The following is a 27,550-nucleotide window of genomic DNA, read 5'->3' as shown; positions in this document are numbered from 1 at the left end:
TCCACCCCAACCCTATCAGTTACTAATGTTACAAAATTATATCTTTATACATTGTGTGTCCAAAAGCATAAACTAATAACATTTTATGCATTAGTCTCTTAAATAATGTAGAAGATAAAATGTGGAGTTGCAAAGTTACAATAATACTGGCTTTAAAATGAATAATAATTTTTAAAAAACAGTGTTAGTTTCTTAAATCATGTAGAATAATAAAAAGTGGAGTTACAAACCAAAGTTAAAATGATACTCACTTTCATAATTGCAGATGTATTTACCTTTACTGAGATATTTATTCTTTCATATGGCTTCAAGTTACTGTCTAGTGTTCTTTCACTTCACTTCAACTCCTTTTAGTATTTCTTGCAGGGCAGGTAATACACTTCCTCAGATCTTTTTTTTGCTGACCTGGGACTGTCTTAATTTCTTCTCCACTTTTGAAGGACAGTTTTCTGAATATAGGATTCTTGGTTAACAGTTTTTTGTTTTGTTTTGTTTTGTTGCAGCACTTTGTATATATCAGTCCACTGCCTTCTGGTCTCCAGAGTTTCTGATGAGAAATCAGCTGATAATCTTATTGAGGATATTTGCATGTCACAAGTTGCTTCTCCTTTGCTGCTTTCAAGATTCTCTTTGTCTTTGCCTTTCAACAGTTTGATTATAATGTGTCTTGGTGTGGGTTTCTTTGAGTTCATTGTACTTGGAGTTCATTGAGCTCCTTGGATGTTTTATTCATGTCTTTCATCAAATTTTGGAAGTTTCCAGCCATTATTTCTTTGAATAATCTCCCTGCCCTTTCTCTCTTCTCCTTCTGAGGCTCCCATAATGTGGTATACTAGATGATATACCACAGGTCTCTTCCGCTCTGTTCGCTTTTCTTCAGTGTTTTTTCTTTCTGTTTTTCAGACCTGATAATTTCGACTGTCCTATCTTCCAGTTCACTAATTCTTTCTTCTGCTTGCTCATATCTGCCTTTGAATCCTTCTAGTGATGCTTTCATTTCAGTTATTGCACTTTTCAGCCTCAGATTTTTTTGTTTGTTTATTTTTAGGTTTTCTATATTTTTATTGATTTTTTCAAGGAGACTTTCTCTACATCTTCCTTTATAGTTCTTTGAGCATCTTTATGACAATTGTTTTAAAGTCTTTGTCTAGTAGATCCTCTATCAGGTCTTTTTCAGGGACAGTTTCTGTTTGTTTATTTTTTCCTTTAAATGGGCTGTACTTTTCTGTTTCTTTGTATGTCTTGTGACTTTTTTTGTTGCTGTTGAAATTTGGATGTTTAAATCTAATAATGTAGTAATTCTGGAAATCAAATTCTTCTTCTTCCCCAGGGTTTACTAATTTTATTTTTGGTTTTTGGTTGGTGTAGGCTGTGTGCTGGTGATCAACCTGAAGTGTAAAGATAAGCCCTTCTCAGGTCTTTTTAAAGCTTGTGTTTTTCCCTGGGCATATGTTATGACTTTCTAAGTTTCCCTATATACATGGTTGCTTTTGAATGTCCTATAATATTAAATATCTGTCTCCCCAAAGGGTTAAAAGACAAAAATTAAGGTGGGGAGGATAAAAGAAAAGTGGGCTGGTCCTTTAGATCCCCTGGTAGTTGCTTCAACCAATGGGAAAGGTGCTTAAAACAGTGAGGAGAGGGCTGCTCCTTGTGTGTCTGCAGCTACAGGAGCAAAAACAGCAATAGTCAGATCCCCAAATTTTGGAGAACAGGATCTTTTTCACTTACCCCAGCTTCCACAAGTTGCCTTCAGGTTAATCCTGGAATGCATGCACAGTTGTCTGCTATGGGGCTGAGGAATGGATAGCTGCTACCAAACTAAATGCTGAAATAGACCAAAATTCACCACAATTTACCATCCAACCATTCCACTGGAGGTTGCAATCTTTCTAATAGACTCTAGAGTCTCCAAAATAGTCACATCAGACAGATTCTACCAGTGCAATTTCTGTCTAGATAGGGAGACAAGTTCCTGGTGCTTCCTACTTTGCCATCTTCCCAGAATTCCCTGATCACGTCTTCTTAACCAGTGACTCTGCTAAATGACCTCCTCAATTTTCTAATGATGAAGAATTTGAACACATGTTTTATAAATGCTATAAGAAGATTCATACTTTTGTTTATACAAATATGCCTAGTGTTAAACTAGGCAAAGTAACAAAAATTAATAACAGTAAAACAACAACGGTGCTGGGCATTTTGTGCTAAATGAGCTACTGCCAATACATATGTTTCCATTAGCATTTGTCAAAACTAGGAACTAAAATATCTGTCAGTGAGTTTAGGTTACTCAGGATCTACTGGGTGCAGCATGTATATTACATTGGGAACAAAAGGAGTAGAAATGTGCATGGCAGGGGAAGGAGAGGTGGACAGGAGGTTCATCAGAACCTGTGATGCGTGGGCAATAGGCACTTTCTGAAGTGGAGAGGATAAATCAATTAGACCTCAGAATAATAAGAACTTTGCCCAGAGTGACAGAAGAACTGTTGGGTTCCGGCACCAGGTCTGTCATTGCCTAACTGTGTGACCCTGGGCAAGTCAATTTCCCTCTCTGAGCCTCCATTTTTACATTTACAAAATGGATGAGGGAGGAGGTGAAGGAGGAGGGCTTTATGTCAATCTCCAAGATCTCTTGATGTAAAACATTTCATGACTCCATGACTCTAGACCTCTGCTGTCTAATATAGTAGCCACTATGCATGTGAGGCTATTTAAATTTTAAAAATTAAATAAATAAACATTTCAGTCCCTCAGTTCCACTAGCCACATTTCAAATGCTCAGTAGCCAGATGCAGCTAATGGCTACAGAGAACATTTCCATCGTCACAGACATTTTTAGCAGACAGCCCTCTACTACACCTTTTTCTTCAAAAAGACCCTTGAGGGCTGGTCCAGTGGCGCACTGGAGAGTGTGCCGCTTGGGAGCACGGCAGCGCTCTCGCTGAGGGTTCGGATCCCATGTGGAGACCGGTTCCTGCTCACTGGCTGAGTGCAGTGCGGGCGCAACACCGAGGGTTGCGATCCCGTTACCGGTCAGTAAAAAAAAGACAAAAAGGAAAAAAAAAAAAAAAGACGCTTGAGAAGTCTAATGTGACTCTTATTTATGTTCTTATACAATGTTATTGATGTTATTGTAAAACTGACTATTGTTACCATGACTATTGCTAGAATTGTACTAAAGGCTATTTTTACTTAATCCTCACAGCATCCCTGTGCAATAAAAACTGTTACTATACCCTTTTTATAAACGTGGAAAACAGATTCAGAATGACTCCATGAGTCTTTCAGAGCCACATCTGAGAAGTGGTAGAGCTGGGGCTTGAGTCCTTGGCTGTCACAATCCAGACCCCTACATGTTTCCTACTGGCCCCAGGCTTGATCTGTGGCCTCACTATCTCACTGATTCCTCATAATCCCCTTTGTGGACACTGGGCATTTATATATGCTTTGTCTAGAATGCCTTTCCTCTCCTTTTCTTTGCATGGCAACTTCCTATTTATCCTTTAAAAACTGACTCAAATATTACTTCTCCATCAGGTAAAATAGTTGCCTGTCAGCTTAGGGCTTCCACTTCACTCCATTCGTACCTCAAACACAGAGCCCACCAGGCAGCATTATCGTGTCTGTTCGTGAGTCTGGTCTCCCACCAGACTGCTAGTACATTCAGAAGGAAGCCTGTGCCTTAATCATTTTGGTATATCCCCAGTTCAGAGAAAGTGCTGAGTCAATGTTTACTGAATGCAAATATCAAAACATCTTTCTAATATTAAGAGACACCACCCTTTCCAGTCGCTCCAGCTTCTCTAAATGCTTTCCACTGCTCTTGGAACATAGTTTTAAATGCAATGCATTATCTGCAAGCAGAGGTCCCCAGCACCTTCAGAAAGGGAGCAAGATAAAATAAATAAATAGATAAACAAACAAATAAGCAATCACTATTTCTTAGACAAGTAGCTCTTCTTAAGCCTATCTGCGAGCAGTCTGTCATTTACAGGCAAGGAAATACTGCCCTTTCCACCAATTCTGCTGAAATTCTGTTCGCATTTCCTGCTATGCACCAAGCCTGGGCAGCACTCTGGGCTACCTGCCTACGATGACAGAGGCCACTTGGAAATACTGCAGGCCTATTAGGGTGCAACTAGGCTGTTGTCTGGCTTCAACCCCTCCCAAAGCAACGGACTACAGCTGCTTAATGAAGGGATATTAAAGTTGTTTGCAAAGGTCTTGGTGCACAGTTAAAAAGACACCTGCCAATCCCACACATTCTCCCAGGGAGCAGAATGACACCACCCCATTCTCCACCCTGCAGCTCTTCACTCCAGAGAGACAAGGGAAGAACAAAATGTTATTCTGGCTCTCCCTGTCCTCTAATTTGAGTCATCTTTTTGCTTCTGCATTTTAGAAAAAAGCTGAGGCAGGCCCAAATCTTTAAAAAAAAATCCAAAAACCTAATCAATCAACCAAACAAACAAATCAAACAGGAAAATCAAAGCTATTACCAGAACAAAGTGGAGGAAGAGAAATACTATTTATAGAAGGGCTCCTGTTTATTGGGATTGTTCTGGGTAAACTAATCTCTTATAACCCAACAATCCTAAAAGGCATGCTTAATGGTCTCATTTTACTCAGATGGAGACACTGAAGCCCAGACAGTGCTGAATAACAGAAAGAGCATGGATTTAATGGTAGAGAGATCTGAGTTCGAACTTGGGTGCCACTAGCTCTGCAGCTTTGCACAAATCATTGAACCTTGTTAAATCTTTGTTTTCTCATTTGGAAATAGACAGCAGTAGAACCAATCTTCCAGGGCTGTTATAGAGTCAAATATGAAAATGTCTGTAAAGCGCCTAACACAATGGCTGGCACCTTATTAGATTTAATAAATATTTGTTCCCTGTTCCCTTGTCTGCTACATGGCAGAGTTGGAATTCAAAAACAGGGTCATGGGTCCCCAAACCCAAGTTCTTTGCAGATCTGTAATGAGAACTTATCTGATCTGCTCCTCCATCACTGTAGTGATACAGTCAGGCTGGCTGGACTTGAGTAATTCTTTCCTTTGTACTGGCAAACCACTCTCTATTATTTTATGTATGTATGCCCAAATGTAAATCTCTTAGAAGTCAAAATCAAAATACATAAATCATGCATCTCCCAGTGCATTCTAATGTGCCTTCAATACAGCCAGATCATAAAAATATCTCTGCCAGCCACTTAACGTCATAGACCTACTGAGGAAAAAGGTTTAACATTGGCAAAATATAATAGAACAATTACTGTGCTTCAGCTTTGTGGAATTTGCAAAAAGCCAACAAAACCCAGGAAACACCAACAGCCTTTCTCATCCTAAGTCCTCCTGTTTTGAATCAGGCCACATTTTCTTCTGGAAAGAAAAAAGGCAAGTCCACAAAAAATGTTCTTGTATAAGGCTGAAGGCTCCACTTACAAATGGGGAAGATTTCAATCTCTGTAGTTTTCTTGATAGTCATGGATATATTTATCTTTTGTTTGCTTGGTATGGAGAAAGAATCTGAACTTTTAGAAACATTCTTCAAACTTAGAGTCCAAGGAATGCACTGTGTATCTTACCATGGAATTTCTTTGGCAGACGGCTCCTTCTTCATTGCACGGGTCTATAAAAATGGCCTCATCTGGCAACATATTCTGCAGCCTGTGCACCCCTCCCCCACCCCTGATGCCCTGAGAACACTGTAGAGACAGCTGTGGTGTGATGCACACGTGCAAACTGGGAGTCATGAGATCAGCACTGAGCTCTAGTTCTGCCCCTTTTTCTCTGACTTTGTGCATGTTGCCTCAATTCTATGTGCCTCAATTTTTCTCATCTGTATAAAGGGAGCATTAGCCGACAGCCAAGAGTTTGTGAGCACTGAGTGTCATAGTGTACCTGAAAGCTCTGTGGAGACCATGGGTGTTACATGAATGGTTTTTGATTAGAATTGAAAGAGCAGAAGTTTGAAGAACTGTATGCTCAGGAAGTATTTTTCATTTTTTGAATTAAAATCCATACTTGCTATTAGTCTGATTTCTTTTGAATCAGTTTTTCTGGGGCCTACACTTTGGAGACATTTGCTAACATAAGCAGCTTCCAAAATACTGAGCTTTGTGCATTAAAATGTAGCTTTTACATATTTTACTCATAAAGGACTGTAATGGAAAGAATATCAGACGAGGAAGCCCAAAAATCCATGAGTGACCCCCATGCACGGTGTCATATCTCTGAGCCATTCTGCCCCTCTATTTCTTCATCCGAAGTTGAGGGGACAATCTCTGCCCTTGAGGGTGATCCGAGGGTGAGGAGAACATGTGCGAGAACAATTTGCACAATGGAAGCTATGGCCCAAATCAACTTCAGCCAGTACTGGAACATCCTGAGGAGTCTTTTGCATTTTCAAAGAAACATTAAATTATTTCATGGCCAAATTAATCACAGAATGAATGTTAGATGTTCTTAACCTTATTGGAGGCGTGCAAGTACATGCACACAATGTTTGATACAATTTCAGGTGTTTTGTGGACTTCCTGATGCTCATTTATGGATCTTCTGAGTTTTGTAGGACCTCAGGTTAGAAATCTGTTTTAGATCATAAAGAACAGATGCTATGATCATCTCAGTTAATCCTCTTATTTAACAGATGACAAGTGGAGGCATGGAGCTTATCAGGGACTTACCACAACTGTTAAATACTTGAATAGTTTTAAATAAGTTTTTTTTTGTAGTTTTCAAAATCTGCAACCTACATTTTATAGAGTAAGCTCAGTTATTTGGAATATTTTAGTTATCATGACATTTTATTCATCATCCTTGTTAAATCAGAACAAGCGTATGCATATACTACACGTTTTTCCATAATATAAATTGAATATATACCATGAAATAATGCCATATAGCAAGAAAGCACAGATTGAATTAATCCAGTGCTCTTTTTAAAGCCAAACTGCCTAACTTTTTAAGAAGGACTTTATCCACCGTAGTTTAAGTCTAAATTCTTACATGAATTATGATCTAACTATTAATCAGGTTTCCTGAATTTACACAGTTCCTAGTTAAAAAAGTTTCCTAGCTTCTGCCAAATTCCTCCTAAAAAAAATCAAGCATTGTAAGAAAAATGCATTTTTATAAAAATAAAATCAAGAAAACACATAAACAATATAATTTGCAAATTTAGGAGCCTGGGTGATTAGGGCCAACATTCCCATTGCAGATGGGATTTGGGACCTGTTACTATTCCACTGCCATTACAACCACCAGAAATTGCTCACCGACAGGTGCAGGGTTGGCTGATGTTTTCTGAACATGATGGTAGAATGGGCCATCAGCATCACAAGTGAAAGGAAAATGAGCATTGAGTGCACAGCAAACGAGCAGGGGGTGCATAGCAAACAAGGAGGGGCTGCATAGCAAATGAGCAGGGGGTGCATAGCAAATGAGAAGGGGGTGCATAGCAAACAAGCAGGGGGTGCATAGCAAATGAGCAGGGGGTGCATAGCAAATGAGCAGGGGGTGCATAGCGAATGAGCAGGGGTTGCATAGCGAATGAACAGGGGGTGCATAGCAAATGAGCAGGGGGTGCATAGCAAACGAGCAGGGGGTGCATAGCAAATGAGCAGGGGGTGCATAGCAAACGAGCAGGGGGTGCATAGCAAACAAGGAGGGGGTGCATAGCAAATGAGCAGGGGGTGCATAGCAAATGAGCAGGGGGTGCATAGCAAATGAGCAGGGGGTGCATAGCAAATGAGCATTGAGTGCATAGCAAATGAGCAGGGAGTGGACAGCAAATGAGCAGGGAGTGTGTAACAGGGTCTGAGCTACATGTTGCTATCTATGTAATTTCAAAACAGCAGCATTTTTTGTTCTTGTTATTGGCATTATGTATCAAACACAGGTCAAATTTGGGTTGTTAAAAACCTTGCAGTAAGTGCTCAGCAAAGAACATAGGCACCCTTCAAATCCAGGCTGCTACTGTGGATAAAGTTTGACCAGAACAGACATGGTTTGGGAAAGAAGAGAAATGGCATCACTTTTATTAGCCAAGGTGTAGTGAAGGATCAACTGGCACATGCCAACGAACTTTGCCTCTCTAGTTCAAGTTTTCTATACCTTTCAGAATCCCAGACCCAACCCTGAATAAGTCAGGAAGATATTGGGTCATTTCCCTAGAACTCCTGTTCCTTCACACACCATCTCAAAAGACTTTTGGTTCTTCCTGTGTGGTTCTTGCTTGAATAGTGAATGTTCTCTTTCCACTAATTTCAAGAAGAATTTACTGTGGATACTGAGCATTTGTGCTTCAGAGAACATACTTCAGATCTACTTCTAGTTTTTGCCTCAGGCCACCTTTGAAGAGGAGGTCATGAGGCGGCCAGGCCAGCCACGGTGGAGGTGATAGCCTCTAAATCAGTCAGCGTGACTTGCCAGGAGGGACAAGCTGTGTCATCAGACGTGACCCACTTCCTCTTCCTGTCAGGCACTCCAGGTTGGAGCCCCAGCTGGCTCATCTGCTTCCCTGGGTTGGATGTCTCTGGAGAGGCCAACATGTCCTCAGATGTCAGTGGCTGTGGGGATTGTTTTTCAAATTTTGGCATTTCTTGTCACTTCTTTCATGCTGGAATAATTATCATAAAGTACAATCTTCCATGGAAAAGTTTGGTCATCCCAAGCATGTGCCCCAAACCAGATATATGAGCTGGTTGACCTGCTCACCCCTTATATAACTTCAGATTTCCTGATTAACTCCTTTCATCTTAATTGTTTTTTTAAAAAATTCAAAGCTTCTAAAGCTCTTTACTCCTAGTCTCCTGGGCACTGATGTTGGGTCCCAGGCTGTCTTACCACATTGCTTTGGCAAAACAATGACTCTCTCTGGGATTTTAAAAATATAATGAGGCTGTTCTCTTGCTTTGTAACTTTTTATCTCAGCATGAACTCAGTTCTCATCAAGGAGCTTTGTTTATAGTATCAGAGCTTTAAATTTTTAAAAATTTATTCCTTAAAGAATAACCCAAATCAATAAAGGCTTTAGAAAATAGATCTCTCACTTTTCTTAGAATATTTCTCTTACCTATATAAGTGAAACTAAGTAACTAAATATCCTATGTGTGAAATTATTATTATTTTTTCCAGAGGAAAGAGTTTCAAATGTTGGTTTTTACTCTGACTTATAAGGAAAGCTGTGAGTTCAAAAGAACACCAAAAAGGTAGCTACGGGACCAAATATATGTCCGTGTTTATCTAGTAAACATCTTAGATAGTAATCAGAAGAGATGGATGACTATGGTCATGGCTTTTAAATGTATAGAATATCCTACTTTTTATGGGGAGGGAAAGTGAATTTTAGGTATTCCAGAAAATGTATGAATTCATTGAATGTTAATTTTCCTTAAAAAAGGAAACATTCTTTCTAATGTTGCTTGATGTACCCCTTTAAAAATTCTAATTATTTTAGCAAGGAAGGAAGCAGGTAAGGAAGGAGGGAAACATGCATCCCACTCACAAATATACACATATACACATTTCACACAAGCACTCTTCATATTGGCATACAGAAGCCCACTGTCCTAGAAAGTCACAGTTTCTGCATTTTTCCACGAAAGATTTCTGTGACCTCCCACATTCCCACATCCTATAATACATTACACAGAACTGAGAAAAAGATACTTTTTAGAAAGTGGATCATACCCTCCTTGCACACAAACAGAGGGAAGGCATCATTTCTGCATTGCTAATGAGCTACACTCAAAAAGAGCAGGAGGCTATTTTCACCTCCTGCAACTTTTTGCTCTCTTTCTGTACTCTTCTTGACTCTACCAGAGGCACAGTGTTATAAACAATATTGTATTAAACATTACAGAGGAGTGATGAAACGGTGCCCTTGAAATTTGCCACATGCTTCCAAAATAGTATATATGCTACTAACTAGCCTTGTCCAAATCAGAACATTCCTGAATCATCTAGAGGCCTCTCACAGTTGGCGGGCTGGCTGAGCAACCAGAACTGTTATTGCTTAGGACAACCCATTCTGTGTGGGGCTCTCAGGAGGGACATTAAAAATCTTATTAATTGAGACTACTGGTTTTCAGTGAGTCCGATAGCTTGGAAATGTGCAAAGGCATTTCCTCGCTCTTTCCTTTTTCCTCCCTTCTTTTTTGCTTTTCCTGATTTTCTTTTTCTTTTCTTTTTTTTTTTTTCTTGTCACAATGCCTGTAGGATGCTACTGTTATGGAACTATCAGGGACCAGGGATGCTGTCTTCATGTGTTGAAGAAACCACTCCCTCTAAATGCCTGCAGTACTCAGTTTGAGAAACACCAGATTTAAACAGTCTCAACCAGCCTTCTACCATTTAAGAGCAATAAATAAATACATAATAAGTAAATAAATAAAAAATACTTGAGGTGATAGCATCTGATATCTTGAATTTAAACAGTTTCAACCAGCCTTCTACCATTTAAGAGCAACAAATAAATAGATAAGTAAACAAATAAAAAATACTTGAGGTGATAGCATCTGATATCTTGAGTAAAAGTGATTTATACTTGATTAAGTTAATAACTGCTTCTTTCATTAGTGAAAATAATAATAACAGCTATGGGTTAAATGTGTCCCCCCAAAAGACATGTTGAAACCCTGACTTCTAGTATCTGCGAATGTGACCTTGTTTGGAATTATGGTCTTTGCAGATATAATCAAGCTAAGATGAGGATGGGCCCTAATCCCATGTGACAGGATGACTGGTGTCTTTATAAGAAGGAAATCCGGACACAGACAGACTCAGAGGGACGAAGGCCATGGGAGACGGAGGCAGAGATTAAAGTTATGCCGCCACAGGCCAAGGAATGCCTGAGCTACCAGAAGCTGGGAGAAGCAGAGTATCCTCCTCTGGAGCTCCCGGAGTGTGGCTCAGCTGAAACCTTGATTTCAGACTTCTAGCTTCCAGAACTGTGAGAGTATACACTTCTGTTGATTTAAGCCACCCGAGTGTGTGGTAATTTGTAACGGCAGTCCTAGGAAATTCAGACAATAGCTAAATCTATATTTATCCCAAGCTTGGCAGGTTGGTATAGTTCAAGGGGACGGGTGGCTCACAGCAGTTTGGGGGAAGTCATATTTGGGGACAAGACATGCACTTACTGGCAACCTCTGCTGCTGGGTAACTGAGAGGAACAGAAGGTTTTCCCTTTCTGTCCAGGAAGGCACAATTCCTTCTAACTTCCTCTAGTCTTGGTTGATGACACTAGCATAGATTTCTAAGTCCCAGGTTCAAAGGAAGAAAAGTGTTCTTTTGGTGACATAAAAACTGAGAGGAAAACAAAACTCCCTTCTGGCACTCCCCTTCTACTGCAGAAACAGATTATGATGAAAAGGAGAAGGGGCCAGCCTGAGGGGACCACCTCAGCTTGACACCACCCTTCATTTCCGTAGGACTTGTTTGCCATCATGAACTTATTATTGGCCTCATCTAGACTCTGTCTTGACACCACACTTCAAAGGTTAAACTACGAGTTGCAGTGATAAAATAAGAAAACCTACCAATGCAGAAACACAGCTCATGCCCTTTCCCTATTGAGGATGAAACCAAATAGATGCATTTTTCAGAGGACCCTGTGGATTATCTCTTTCCTATAGAAATCTCCCCTGTGGTTAGCACTAGCTAGCTCTACCTGTGGGTTTTTAAAAGGCAATCCTTATTGCATTCAATTGCCTCGAGTGAAATTTTATTTTATAGGGATGTGCAGGTAAGGTTGGTTGCCCAAATATAGTAAGCTTGTCTGGAAAGCGATCACATGTAATTCCTTTCCAAATTTCACTTGCTGAGGCGCAATTGCATGAAGCGGGCCAGCTGGATTTCTTGCAGACTCCCACCTCTCCCTTCTCTGCTTCCTTGGGGCCCTTTGGTATCCAGTGCATTCATGGTGCTTCCCACTGTGTGACTCCTGATCCAGGGGGCATCCCAGGTCCAAGGTCACTTCCTCTATCAAGACGTATTTGCTCTATGGGCCACTCCCTTGAGCCTCTATACTCTTCGGCATGCCAGTGCATGGCTATAGATAGTAACTTTCAGCTACTTTAAGTTAATGTGCTACTTCTCTCAAGGAGAGGAATGCTGGTGAGCAAGGTTGAAGGGATTTTGGAGACCCTGAAGTCAGGGGACTTAAGTTTACATGAGATCTTTAGGCTAAGTTTAGCCACTAACTAGCTATGAGACCTCAGGGTCCACATCTTCGAGTATCAGTTTCTTCAGTTCAGTTTGTCAAGCATGGCACACTCTCCATGTATGTGCTCATATGGGGAGGAAGGGATATGAAGCTAAGACATGATCTCTGCTTTGTAAAGGCAGAAAGACCAGGAGGACTAATATGTGCAAACCACTTAAGGAGAAATTTGAGCTTGCAAGAGGAAGAGAATTCTGGTTGGCAGAGAATGGAGTAGTATGACATTCTAGAATGAGGAAATGGCATGGGCAGAGGCAGAGAGGCTTGAAGGTATGTGGCAAGTGTTCCCTTCTTAGGGAAGACTTCCAAACAAGAATGCCTATCTGCCTCTGGCCTCTCACACCATGGTGACCTGCAGCTCCTTTCATTTGTTCTGCCTCTAATTCAGAGTGCTAAAGAGTTTGGACTTGTTTCTGTGAGCAACAGGGAGGTCTGAAAAATACTTTTTAAAAACTTTTTATAACGGAAAAATTTAATGGATGTTTTATAATGGAAAATTTTAATGGAAAAACAAAGCAGGAGAGAAGAGTAGAATGAAACCTACTCTCATCTTATTTTGAAGCAAATCCAAAGCATCACAGCATTTATTCTGCAAATATAATGGTATGCATCTTTAAAAGATAAGGGATGTTGCAAGCATAAGGGCTATACCATTATCATGCTTAAAATATTAATAATACTTTAATATCATCAAATATCTAGTCAGCATTCAAATCCACAATTGCCTCATAATGTCGTCATTTATTTTTACAGTTTTGGTTTGATTCAGGATCCAAATAAGGTCAAAATTGTGATTGATTGCTATGTCTCTCATCTCTTTTTAGTCTATAAATTCCTCCCTCATCTGCCCATCTTTCTCTCAACCTCTCTCTCTTTCCTTATATTCATTTGCTGAAGAAACCAGGTTATTGATACCATGAAGTTTCCTATAGTCTGGAGTTTGCTGATTTCATTTCCATGGTGTTATTTAACATTTTCCTTAGTCCTCTGTATTTCCTATAACTTGATTGCTGAACTTAGAGGCTTAATCAGATGCAGATTCTCTTTAACTTGGCAAGACTGTTTCATAGTGGACAGTGTGTTCTTCCATCAGGAGATAGAGTATCTGGTTGTGTCACACTTCATGTTGGCAGCCACTGATGATCAGTGCCAAGATCCACCCACTCATTAGGTCATGTGATATAGTGATATTCTATTTCTACTGTGCCTTCTTCATTTATTAGCTGGAATACTTCTATAGAGACAATCAATTATCCCATTATCTAATATTTGATTGCCAGTGGTATACTTCACAAAGTAAAGGCAGAATAATAAGATAGATAAATTAATCAAGAATACTGGATTTGTTTTCTAGTTATCTATTATTTCTCAAAATAATGTGTTGGTTTGTTAGCACCCCCCAATGAAGATCAGTGAAGTTTTGTATTGTCATTGTTTTGTTCAGGGTATCATTATGAACTCATGAGTTTAAATGTATCCAGGGTGTTTCAATCTACTGCAATTATTATCCTCATCAATGTTTGTATTGTCCCATCATTGGCCAGTGTGACCCTCATTATGTGGTTCTGAGTCTGTGACAGGACCCTAGTAGTCTTTGAGAACATCTTTGCTATCTGATCTAACAAGATGTTCCAGACTCATCTTATACATTTTCTAACCCAGATCTGGAAGCAGCCACTTCTCCAAGGATCCTTCATTTCTTTGGTGGAAACAGAATTTAGACACCACAATCTGAGCACCAGGAAGACTCTTAAGCAGATTTGGGTCTGCTTCTCCTACTTAGGAGAACAGGCAATTGGGCCTGGCCTGAATGGGTCCCCAAAACTGTTGAGGGACTGTGGGAAGAAAAATGGTGATCATTTAGGAGTTACTGCCATAGTCTAGGAAGAGATGATAAGATTCTCAAGCAAGGGTGTAGCTGTGGGGATAAAAGGGAGAGTCAGAGTCAAGAGAAATTCTAGAGACTACGTTTCCACAAGAGGATTTAGCAATTGATTTGGCAGTTCAAGGCAGTGGGGGCAGAGGTAGTTAAAGATTAGAGGCCTGGGTTCAAAGCCCAACTGTGTTACTTATCACTGTATGATTTGGGACGGTTTACTCAACTTCTGAGCCCCAGTAACCTGAACTGCAAAATGGGAATAGTACTGCCTACCTCATAGGGTTGTTGGAGGATTAGATGAAGTTGCAGATGAGATGAATGTAGCACAATGTGTGATATACCCAGTAAGGCTAAAAATAAAAAATGTGACCTGACCTCACTCCCCTGCCATGGGTCTAGTTTTATCTGTAATACGAGGGGTTGGCCAACATCATATCAAAGCTTTTTCCAGTCCTATCTGCTCCAGCCCTCTTCCCAGTCACACCTGCATTGTTCTCTGACAATGCTGCAGTGTATTAATAATGGATCCTCAGCATTTGTCTAGACCACATTTTATTGATTATTTTATTAAAAGATGACATAACAAATTTAATGTTGCCAGAAGAAAAATAAATCATATATTCTTCTGAAGCCTATTTTTCTTATTTGATATCTAAGTTAGCCACTTTCATTTAAGAAAAGCTTAGAATAATGTTTTAAGAAATTGCTCCCCAAAGTGAAAAACACTGAAGAGACTTAAAAAACTAACAAAATACTTTAAATGCTGATCAGTTAACTCAGAGCCCCTTAAAATACTATCCAAGATGGTCATCCTGATCAATGATTTATGCAGCACTCTGGTTTTAGAAAATGTAACATTACTTTAAGTCAATTCCTTCCCAGAACCTTCCCTGCTCATTACATCAGTGTTGCCCTGTAAAACTTTCTGAGGTTATTTGCTTCTTTAAGACGTTATTTTTGAGGGCTCCATCTGAATGATTTTTGAATCAAGATTTTGAGGATCGAAATAGCCATCTAGCAGTTACTATGGCCCCATTAACTGTTGCTAAAGAGGGATTGAAGATATTTATAATATATAATTGGAAAGGCAATACAAACTATAAAAAAAAGAAGAAATTCAGGCAATACAAATGAGAGGGAGAGTAAAAAATGAAAGTGACCCAGCTCAGCTGCCAGAGAGAACCATTGCATCCTTCCATACCCTTTTCTCTTCAGGCACACACGTATACATAATGTGTTAAATGTTTCATCACAATGTACATTTTATTCGGTAGCTGGCTTTTTCAATACATGGTAAAATACAAAGTTACAACATATTGGCTCCATATATTGTAACCATTTGTACACGTCAGTACTACTGAACTACTTCTTTAAGCAGCTGCTTAGTATTGCCCAGTATGAGTGTTGGATGTGTGCTGGTTTATTTGACCAGCACTTTATTGTTAGGCATTTACATTGTTTCTAATTGATTGGTTAAGATGTATTTTATTGAAATACGTCCTTTATAAAAATACATTTTAACCAAAACAAACAAACAAACAAACAAGGCTCTGAATCAGGTCTGCATAGGCAATAGGCACACTCTTGTCTAATTCTGTGTATGTTTATAGTTTCCATAATAATAATAAAAAGCCAGTACTTGAGTGCAGCTTTTAAAAATTGTTGTAAAAAAAGAAACAGCTGTCACTTACTGACTTTTATTTTATTTTATTTTTTTACCAAAATCTTGGCTGTAAACTTCTGAATCTCCAAACCCACATTTCTCCTCTTTCTGGTAACCTTCCAAACTGAAACTCTATTCCCCATGATGTAGTTATTTTCACTCTTCCAGTGGCCACACTCGCATATGAGATTTTGAGCATCACAAGCCTTCTCTTGTTATGTGTGTTCTTTTTCCTTCCAGCGAGAAATTGGGCCCTGCTTTTCATTTCACTCAGGGAACATGGCATCTTCCATGGAAGGAAAGCTGGAGGAATGGTCACGTGTCCTCCAGTGCCATGTCTGAAACACCAGACACAGCTCCCTGTTGGGCTTCCAGTACAAGAACAGGGCTCCTCTCCTTTGCCCACACCTGTTTACAGCCAAGGAGGCTGAACTTCAAGATGGCCGAGAGCCTGCCCTCCTCAAGAATGGACACATGGACCTCATGGAACAAGCGAGGCAAATGTTTCTAATATAAAGTGTCACCTTTCCCCTTCTTTGGTTTGCTGCTCTTCAAGTGGATATAATCTTAAATTTTATCATTAACCCTAAGGCTTCAAGACAAGTATGTTGTTATTTTTTAAGCTCATGCTCTTTTTGGCAGCTACTAAATAATTAAACATTCCTATGTTGAGTAATCCAGAAAGCACCATGAGTATCTGCTGCACGGTAAAGCGGGGGATCTGCCTACCTGGGCAACTTGAATACCAGCCACGTCAAAGGGTGTCAGCCCTGCAAGGTAGATAACAAATGCAATCCCTCACCCAAATCCAGGATGCAGATTTTATTTGAGTCAAGGTTTCACCATCACTTCTATGCATTGCTTAGGCAAAACACCATTCAGATTTCAGAATCACAAAGGAAGGTAGAAAACAGGGTCTCTAAGGCCAAGAAAACTCCCAATCTGATCTTGAGCTTATATAGTGATAACTTCCACCTTCAACACTCAGCATTTGAATTTACCTGACTTTCTCAGATTTACTGGGTAATTGCCAATTGTGCTTCCCTTAGACTCAAATCACTTTTCATCACCAGACTATTTTTAGTTAATCAGAAAATTCTCGAAAATGTTCAAATAGTGGAGATATCTTTATCATCCCTAGTTGAGCTCAAAGGTGACATATTCTTAATTGGCCAGAGAGTTTAAGAGTTTCAGCAATTTAAAAATGATGTCCACATAAAAAAAGGGGGGGGGGGGATTACATTTAAGAAAAATTTTGTATGTGCATAGATCAACAATAGCTGAGTTTTAAAGTTTGGCTTATGTAATATGGTAATACTCAATGAAGACTAAAGTCCTGACTCATTTAAAAAAAAAATAAATAAATAACGAGAAAAACTGCTTGGAGACACCAGACATAGCACTTGATAGTAAGCAAGATTGCCAATGTCTCATTTTTGGTAGGTGATATAAGGCAAAATTTGAATTGTCTTCATTTTGCCAGCCGTCAAAAATGTATTTTAATCACCCAATTCAATAAATAGACTTTGAGTACCCCGTATATGACACACAGTATTCTAGCATTGCGGGATACCACAGCAAAACAAGACAGACAAAGTCCCTGTCCTCTTGGAGCTGTGCCTCAGTGAGGGGGAAGGGGAAGAGATGGAGGGAGATAGATATCAAAGAAAAAGTAGAGGCAAAAGTCAGGCAAGGGGCACTGGGTGTACAGTGCTGGCAGGTGGAGCAGACTTAATTTTCAGACGTTGGTCAGGGCAAGTCTCACTGAGAAGCTAATACTTGAGCAAGGGTTTTAAGGAGTTTATGGAATTAACCTTATGGATATCTGGAGAAAATATGTTCCAGACAGAGGAACCAGCCCTGGCATGCTATAAGGCACCCAGCACGGCTGCTTGTAGAGAGAGCGAAGAAGAGGGTAGAAGATCAGGTTCAAGAACAAATGAGGCATCAGCTCATTCAAGTCTAGACGGTCACTTTAAGGTCTTGGGCTTTTACTCTGAATGCCGGGAGAAGCCATAACAGAGCTCTGAACAGAGCGGTGACATCCTCTGACACGTTCCCAATGGGTTAACTGTTGCTATGTAGCAGACAGACCCTAGGAGAAAAAGGATGAAAGCTGGCAGATCTGAGAGAGGCCACTGCAGTATTCCAGCAGGAAGATGACAGTGGCACAAACGAGAATGAGAGCAATGGAGGTGGCGAAAGTGGCTAGATTCTCCATATATAATAAAGGCAGAGCAGAGAGATTTTCTTGAAGGATTGAAGGAGGGGGGCTGAGAAAAAGAAAAGACTCAAGGATGACTCATGGTTTGCAGTCTGAACACCTAGGAAGTTGGAATTGCCATTCGTTGAGATGGGGAAGACTTCAGCTGGAGCCTCTGAGGAAGGAAGTCTAGAAGCTCAGTTCTGGACATGTTGAGTTTGAGACGACCATGAGATATTCAACTACTGTTTTCTTTTGACTGAGTCAAACTTCGTCATCCTCAAAGAAGGTTCATTCCCCGAGGATACGCTTTTGTCTATGTTGTTCATTATTGTATCCTCAGAGCTTCCAAGAGTGTTCAGCACGTGTAGATGCTCAATTAAAAATTAATTGAATGAATGTTTATTAAGCACCCAATATCTGTCCCACTGTGTTCCACCATGTTGGGGACATAGCAGCAAATGAAACACCTAAAATTTGAGCTCTCATGCACCTTACAATCTAATCATGAGAGGCAGACAAATAAAGTAAAATAAAATAAATCTTGTCTCTCGGTGTACAGGCTTAGTAGACATTGGTTGAATGTTTAGACCCATGGCATTCTATGTATATTATTATAACCCTATGAGGGAGGAAACTGAGCTTCCAGAGTTGGCATTTCATGCTAATCTGTCTTACTCCAAAGTCCTGTGTTGCTTCTCATAAAATGACCCAAATCACATTCTTACCCGATAAATATCAGGGCTGTGTTTATCTGCTTATAAGCATTTAAAGAAGAGTCGCTCATCATGAACTATTTTTAAAATTCAGTTCTAGAAAGGCTGCCTGGAAGTAAGCAACCACAGGCCACTCACTCGACCCTCTTGAATTGATCTAAGCCATGCAGCTGAATTCATCTTGGCATTTCAGGGCATTTTCTTTTTCTTCATCCCCTTTTACAATGCTGGGAGTACCTTAATTATCTGCCATAGGGACCACCATCCTGTTTCATCTGAAAAGTTCAACTTGCAACCTTTCACAGAACTAAAAAGGTGTACTAAAATAGGCTTTATATTCATATAAATTTGAGGAAGCATCCCTATCCTCTCTAAAAATTAAACTTGATACATTTTTCATTCCCAGCAGTAGGATCAAGAGGTGATTTGGGCCTTTAAAATTATTCGCAAGTAATTTAATTCTCATCTGCCACTCATTCATCCATCTGATATTTTCTCAGTCTCATGCAACACTGTGCCCCTAGCCTCTCCTATGTAGCCTGTGCAGAAATTCTGAAATATTCACTGACTCATCCTATTGTCCATTTCTTATCCAGTTTTCACATGTAATTTGATATCACACTTTCCTCCCCACCAACATGTCCTATAATGTAAATAATGAATGATCATTTACCCTCAAAAATTGATAATCCTTTCTCCTGCTTAGACCTGTTTGAACAGCTCTCCAAAAAGTAGAATTTCAGGGCTCTCCTCTTGAATGTCATCTCCATCAAGATTGAAATTTTTAAGACAAAACATCCAGGGCTCCCCCTTAGTAGAACATGACAGAATACGTCTCGATGCTGCCTCTCATGCAGCAGAGTCCATCAACAGCGAGGATTCCCATGACTGACTGGCAGACTGTGTGATCCACCAATAACTTGCCTCTTTCCCAGGCTGAGAAAGATGTGTCCAGTCCACCGGATTTCTTTAGGACCCTCTGATGAACAAGTGGCAGCAAGGCCCCGTCATGTCATAATTTTGAGATATACTAACATCCTCTCTTAATACAACACATTACATTAATTCAGTAGAATGACTGGGGTCATAAATGATTCTCTAAACACACACAGACAGTGTATTGTAACTTTTACACAGCAAATGGGTATCCTTTTATTCTTACAATAATTGCTACTGTTCTTCCTGAAGAATCTAAATTATGGTACAAAGCAAGAGTCATATAGAGTGGAGTGTTTAACAGTCAAATAAATGTTCAACCCCAGTAAAACAGTACGTGTTTGCTGTCTATCTGTGAATTATTCTATAGCCTGAATGATTGAGTCCCCCCAAAATTCATATGTAGAAATCCTCACCCCTAAGGTACTAGAAGGTGGGGCCTCTAGGAGGTGATTAGATCAAGAGGGTGGACCTCTCATGAATGGGATTGGTGCCCTTATAAAAGAGGCCCCAGAGAGCTGCCTTGCCTCTTCCATCATGTGACAACACAGTGAAAAGGCTCCATCTATGAATCAGAAAGTGGGCCTTCATCGGACACTAAATCTGCAAGTGCCTTGATCTTGGACTTCCCAGCCTCCAGAACTGTGAGAAATAAATGCTTATTCTTTATAAGCCACCCAGATTATGGCATTTTGTTATAGCAGCCTGAATGGACTAAAACAGATCACAAATGCTTTTCCAACAAAACCGATAATATTTCATAAGGGGCAGACAGTACCATTAACTATCCATCATAGATACAACAGTGAGTGAATAAACTGTTAGTAATGAGGTTATGCTTCTGGACCACACAAAGCTGGTATGAATATGACAATGTAAGAGTGTGATATTTCCTTATATAACCCCATATAAGGAAATATAATGTGTTCTAATCAGTGGGAAGTCTGAATGGTAGCTCTAAGTTCATAATCATGGACAAAAACCCCACAAATACACAAAACTCTCTCTCATCTAATTCCTTTCATGTTCAACACCTGCACTGAAGTTCCCCTGTCCTTATTTCCCTGCTTACAGGAAAGAAAGTCAGGTGTCAGAATTTGGCATGTAAGTGGAGAATATTATCATCAAAGTTGCATTCCACCAGCTCACCTTATTTTGTATTGAATGGACATGTTTTCTAAATATCACGCCTGGTAATTTTCCACAATTTTTTTTCCCACTTAACAGCTCTTCACAGATTTTGCCTTAGGTATGAAAGGTGCAAATTTTCACTATCTTCCAAATGCTTAAAAGTTTTTTTTTTTTTTTTTAACTTCTGCTTTAAAATTCTAATATGTTGCTTCAGGCTCTATATAGCCACAGCTTTCAAGTGATACCAACAGACTTTCCTGGCAGGAATTATGTAAACCTTTTCCAATTAATATTCGCAAGGTGTCTTTAAGATCCTGGCACAAAAGAGATCACTAAAATCCAAAGCTTTCAGTTTTAATCACAACTTTCTTTTTTAATCAGCTGCCACCTAGATTCTAGAAGGCTTCTAGTTCCAGCTCCTATGCAAGAACACTGCTACCATTAAAAATATACTGATGTTTTAAAAAAGAAAGGGTCAAAAGGGGTTAGTTAATATAGCTCAGGGAGGCTACAGAAATCCCACCTATTGTTCAGAAACACACCACAATGCACAGTTAATGGATATGCAATCAAATTCAAAATATTTCACTAGCGAGCTTCCTCCAAATCCTAACCATGAGTTGCTAACTGAGAGAGCTGCTCTAAATGTCCATGTCTTCCCATAAACAGATTATTTTTAATAAAATGGTTCAGGGCAACTAAAGCCACATGGGGCAGGGTTCAAAATAAAGCAAATTCTATGTAAAACCCATTGCATAGATGAACTGCAGATGAAAGGTCAAAGGTATGACGCCAGATAAAATACAGGGCAACCAGTTCAATATGAATTTAAGTTAAACAACGAAGAATTATTTGGTCTAAATATGTCCCAAATATTGTATGGGACATACTTAGAATTCACTGTTTATTAGAAATTCAAATTTGAGCAACCTGTAGTGTATTTTTATTTGCTAAATCTGGCAAAACTAGCCAAAGGAAAATTAAGAAAATGTATTTTCAACTGACATTATGTCACCCTGCACTAATGAAAGCACAGATGGAAAGAATTCTGTATTTGTCTATTTCATTTTAATGATTTCTATTACTCCTAAAATAGCAACAGTCTCAAGGTTTATAAACAATGTTAAAATAGGTAAAAGAAATGGGCTATGCTGGTGTAAAGGATTACGATGAACATTTAAAGATTTACATATCAGAAAATCTGATGTTAGGGCCTGCCTGTGGCTCACTTGGGAGAGTATGGTGCTGACAACACCAAGGGCCACGGGTTCGGATCCCTATATAGGGATGGCCGGTTAGCTCACTTGCGAGAGCGTGGTGCTGACAACACCAAGTCAAGGGTTAAGATCCACTTACCAGTCATTTAAAAAAGAAAAAAAAGAAAAGAAAAGAAAAGAAAATCTGATGTTACATCTATCCCCTTTATTTAGATAATTTAAGCTATAACTAGAAAAATGTAATGAACTACATATAAAAACCAGTCTTATTTTATAGTCACCCTGCTTGCACATTAACTGAATGGTAACCTATTAGCCTTGTGTTTCCGAGTAAAAAGCAATCATTGGATAAAGCAGACACTACCTGCCCACCTCTTCTTAGAGCTGTCATTGTCTTCTACATGAAACAATTTTTCCAAGCAACTGTTTCATTTGATATTTTATGAGCAAGGGAAATACGATTTGTAAACTAACATGTCCAATTTCAGTGACAGATACTTCCAAAAGGAAGCAAATTGCTGTAACTGCTATTGCAGGATTCCTTTCATTTTGATGTTAAGACAGCCAATCCCTTTTGAAAACATTTTAAAAATGTCACTCTCGACTGTTTCAGTGAGTGCGATAACCCCCAAGGGGAAATTATTGCTTAAGAAATTCTGCTTAAATAAAACAGTATAAACACTTGGTCAATATTTTCCTCATAAAAACGCAGCGCAATTAGACCAGACCGAAATGTTGAAGTTAAATTAGAGATCTGGCAATTATTGAGATGATTCTGGGTTCTGAAAAGAGCCATTCTGGAGCATTCAGACAAAATGACCTGTCTTTTCCTAAATTGTTTAATCTGAATTATCTGTAATTTGTGACTCTGGGAACTGACCTTAAAGGTTTAGCTGACTTGAGCTTTTGAAACACACCAGTCTGCAAAAGTCTCTGTGGAAGAAGTAAAGTCCTTGGTGAGACTTCTTTTTGTTACTTGGCATTTTTTGGACTACAGTGCTAAATCTGAATTGGCACATTATTAACCTTTTCAAATTAGGCATTTAGTAGGCTCAGCTGAATATTTTCTTAATTTGCACATTGGGTTTACTGGAACAGCTGGTGCTGCACTGGAATATTAGTTGAGAACTTTGATTTACATAGTCTGAGTGCAAACATATAAACTCTGCTTTTGGAGAGGATGACTTAATCAGTGTAGAATATATTAAACTTTATTAATAAGGAAATAGCAACAAATACTAACACTTATTGAGCATTTACTATGTCCCTGGCATGGTATACCTGTTGGTATATTCAGTCATTTAATACTTTTAACAATGTTATGAGGTTATACTCCCCCAATTTTGTGGATAAGAAAACTCAGACTGGTTAAGGTACTTGCTCTAAATCACACAATTAGTAAGTAGTAAAGCTTAAATTTGTACTTAGGCAATCAACCTGCAGAATCCTTGCACTTACCATTTTGTAACACTGTCTCTGTAAATGCATCAGATAACAATGAAGAGTGTCCACCTTCTCAGATGAGGTTTCATATGAAGGAGGTAACTAGAGATTTCAGGCCAACGGAATGCAAGCAACTCTTTACCACCCCCCACAACAAACCATAGGCAACATTGTTGTTCCTGTAAATGTGTGTGCATTTTTGGTTTATTTTAATATATCTGGGATATGGCTACTGAGCTGACACATATCAGGACCTATAGTAGGTACAAACCCATAAATGTATAGGGTGGGGTCTTCCTTCAAGTATAAGGACATTCTAGATGTTAGGTACCTGGAGAAGAGGTATCTGACAGACTCAGAACAAGTAGGATCCCTAACTGGTGGCAGACTGGAAACCCAGGTCTTCTGGTCTTGATCACCAAGTGACCAATAAGTCTGCACAGAGTGCCTGGTAATGGAATGGAATGTATTCTTCCTGAGGGGAGACCAGGGATGGACAGGGAAGACTCAGGGCAGAAGTAGGGTCATGGGGTTTGTGCCTCTCTAACCTATGTGTCTTTCTCTTTCGTCCTCCTTGAATGTTTGGAAAAGGTCTTTTGAAATTTCCAGTATATCTCAGATATCTCAATGAGTGAGTTTTTAAATAAATTGGGCCATCAAATGCCAGAAAGCAGCAATCATGGTGGTGGGGATGAATGAAGAGAACTCAGAGGGGAGTAGGAGAGAGATAAAGGTGGAAGGTGCCCAGTGACCTGCCATCCTCCCTTCCTTCTTGGTTCTGGTGCCAAACCTTGGAGGTCTGGCTTGTATCTTAATTTGAAGGCAGTACTCCTATATGCCCTGTACTGGCATAAAATGTATTTGAAAATGATTTGTAAAATAGCCACACTAGTTTCTTGCCACAATCAACCCTGAGAGAAATGAAGACTATCCAAGGTTTCTCTCTTCCTCCTTTTTAATGTACAAGTGAATAAATGTAGAAATCTACCCTTGCTGGATTGTCGACAATGCACATCTATTTGCAAGTGCCCATTAAACATGCTAGAGGGAATGCTACTTATATATTGATAGGATTTGTTAAGCTAAAAATGTTCCCTGCCCAACCCCATTCCTAGCTCAAAAGAAAATACCACTCTAAAGGTTTTACAAACATTTTTCTGAAGGCCTCTAAAGCTGGAGTACAAAAGAAGAGAAGAAAAAAAAAAGAAGCAACCAACCCTCTGGTGAAACTAACTAGAGCTTTGCCAAGGGAGCTCCAGGATGAGCTCTGAAAACATGTGTGCCACTTTCATTTCAAGAACTCTTGCCCCTTTCTCCTTTAGGAACACATTTATTTTTCTAGAAAAATACTTTAGATTCTGAAAACACCCTACATTGGAGTGCAGAGTCTCAAGAAGTATTTATACCAATTTTTATATCATTCTTCTGACATTTTATTGCAAGTAGCTCTAACAATAATCTGACTCCTAAAGAGATTACTTCAGAGGGAAGGATGAAGCTTCCATTTGCTTCATCACTGTTTAGGATATGCAAATAGAAACATAATTAGGGGAAAGAGGCAGTATGTCTTCCTTGGTTCGGGAGCCCCAGAACTGAATGCTGTGATCATCTTGGCTCTGATCCCAACGCACATGCTTGGGGAAAAGGAGCATAGGGTAGATAGGTAGGGGGCTACTCATCAGGTCCCTGACCCACCAGCCTCCTCACTTTGGTTTGGACAAGGGCAATATTCCTTTCCCTGGAACAGCGAGTCTAAACTGTAAGACTGATTAAAAAAAAAAAAAAAATCTCGAGCTCTTTTGGAAAAAAATGCTACAATACAGTGCTTGCTAGGGTTAATCCCGGTTTTGCCAACTGCCAGAGCTGTTCCAAAAAAAAAAAAAGAAAGAAAGGCAAGCCACTGGGGGCGGGTGGGGGAGGGGCGAGGGAAGCAAACAAACCTATCTGCTGGCTCTGCGGGCTCTCTCAAGGTTTTCTGAGCCTCAAGAAGAGATATTTTTAGCGAGCAGAAAGTAGAGGAACCTTCCATGTCATTTTTACAACACCTCTTGCTTCAAGGATTACAGGAATCACCACGCATGGCAATCCCGGAGCTGGGTATGTCAATTACACCTGCCTGATCCAAGCTCTCTCAGCCTGGTCCGAGGCTGCGCAACCAAAGCTACCTTAGGGTCTTCGGGAACCATCTGCGGACGCATCTCCAAACCATACAGACATCGGAGCGAAAAGGGTGTTTTCTCAGACGTTCAGCAAGTACAGAAAATACCACGCTGTAGCCTCAAATTGGGAAACTTTTCCTTAAAACTGCATTATCTTTTGTGAGCTGCCAAGAAACCTCTAGCTTCTTTTCAAGGGATTGAAATGACTCGGGTCCACAATTACAGGAACCCCAGGAACTCAGGGAGTCGAGTGGGCTTGTACTATGTGGCTCTGGATCATTTTTGACTAACCATGCCAGTGGCCACGCACTCGGGCTACTTTTTTCCACCGGTACCTCATCCACAATCAGTTGTGCTTGTTGGGCTGCATTTTCCGGAAAAATTAGGTACCCAACTCCAGACTCAGAGTGTTCTGAATCTCTCCCCGGCCCCCACCAAGACGAGCTCTGTCGTCAGGCTCTTTTCCCCCTAGCACCCCCTGCCAGGGTCGCCGCCGTTGGTGGTCCCAAGACCCGGGAGGCGCGAGGGGGGAAGCTGTCCCGAGGCAGTGTGTGTGAGGTGTGTGTGGCGGGGAGGAGTAGGTGGACTGAGGGGATGCTAGTTTTAGCCAAGTTACTAGTTCCTTCCAGACAGTGCATTTTTGGGGAGACTCTGGGCCACCGCGTAGATCTGTAACCCCCCAGAGGTGATCGCGAGCTTGATCCCGGCCGGGGCCACTGCCCAAGGGACTGTGCCGTTTCATCCCCCAGCATAAGTAGGAAGGGACTCTGGAGATCAGAGACCTTCAAGTCTAGGGAACGCAAACCAGCCCCACCAGGCGCGCAGCCACTGCTGAAGGCTTCCCAGATACAGCTACCCCCGACTCCGCCGACGTTTTCATCCCAACCCCGGGTCGAACCGCGGCAAGAAGTCTGGTCCCGGATTCTGGAAGGGTGCGTCCCGAGACCCTGGCGAAGAACAAGAAGCCTCGAGGAGCAGTCGGTGTCGCCCACCCGGTGTTCGAACGCGCCGCGCAGCCAGCCACCTGTTCCACAAAGCCGGAGTTTGTCCCGGCGCGGGTTGCGGCAGGAAGGACCCCGACATCCCCTTCCTCCAGCGCGGCTCACGACCTCCAAAGGCGCACATCAGCCCAAATCTAAGCGCGCGCACCCCCGTGCGCACCCCCGAGGCTCGCACCGCTCGGGCCACCTGCGCGCGGCACCTTACTTCCCAGTCTCCCAGCTTCAGCCCGGCCCCAGCGCGGGCCCTTGGGGCCCACACCGCGCCCGGCCGCTCGCGGAGGACGGAGCCAAGTACCTGCCGTGAAGATGCAAAGAGCGAAGAGAGTCTTGCAGACCATGGTACCCTGGTGCCTGGTGCCGAGCCCGGAGCTGGCGGCAGGGAGTTTGCTGGGACTGACCGAGCGCACCGGACGCAGGCGGCTCCTCCTCTGCCTGGCGGGCTGCGGTGGCACCGGGAGGCGCGCACGGCTGGGCACGCTCGGCCCCGGAGGCTCCGGTGGCAGGCGGCGAGGCGAGGCGAACGCGGCGCGGCTCCGTCAGCTGCGTGCCCTCCGGAGCCCGGTCCGCTTCTGCTCCATTCCAGCTGCCCGAGTCGGGGCCGCCTCCACCGCCGCCGCCAAACCCCTCCCACTGGGCGCCACGGCGATGACAGGGCCACCCACCGGCCTTCTTTCTCCCAGCTCTCGGGTCCCCGGAGCCCCGGCCCAGAGCGGCCTCTGCTGGACAGTGAGGACGCGAGACCCGAGCTTTGACTGGGTTCAAGCAAATGTTTAGAGCACCTGGTATTGCGCTGTGAACTAGGGATGCAAAGTGTGAGCAGATCCCTGCCCCTCAGGAATCTATCTCAGCTTTTCTTACGTGAGCTTACAGCTTTTTTAGGCGTCATTTCGGAGATCCAGCACATTTTCTTTCCAAATACGAGGACCTTTTCCTTCATTTCTTAAACCCAAACCCACATTCAACCCCACT

The 27,550-nt window shown here is 41.2% G+C and overlaps 1 protein-coding gene across 2 annotated transcripts in view; it reads right to left on the bottom strand.

Annotated features, from left to right (window-relative positions):
• Window positions 1-27,166, bottom strand: part of PARM1 (prostate androgen-regulated mucin-like protein 1) — a 105,641-nt gene extending 78,475 nt beyond the window's left edge. For both annotated transcript variants that reach the window (XM_008582195.1, XM_008582196.1), the window contains exon 1: window positions 26,877-27,166. In XM_008582195.1, coding sequence (XP_008580417.1) covers window positions 26,877-26,919 — 43 coding nt within the window. In that variant the 5' untranslated portion in view covers window positions 26,920-27,166. The remainder of the gene's footprint in view (window positions 1-26,876) is intronic.
• Between the last annotated feature and the right edge of the window lie 384 nt (window positions 27,167-27,550).

The sequence above is a fragment of the Galeopterus variegatus genome, unplaced genomic scaffold, assembly GCF_000696425.1.
Source record: "Galeopterus variegatus unplaced genomic scaffold, G_variegatus-3.0.2 Scaffold2535, whole genome shotgun sequence".
NCBI lineage: Eukaryota > Metazoa > Chordata > Mammalia > Dermoptera > Cynocephalidae > Galeopterus > Galeopterus variegatus.
This window is presented reverse-complemented; position numbering and strand designations above follow the sequence as displayed.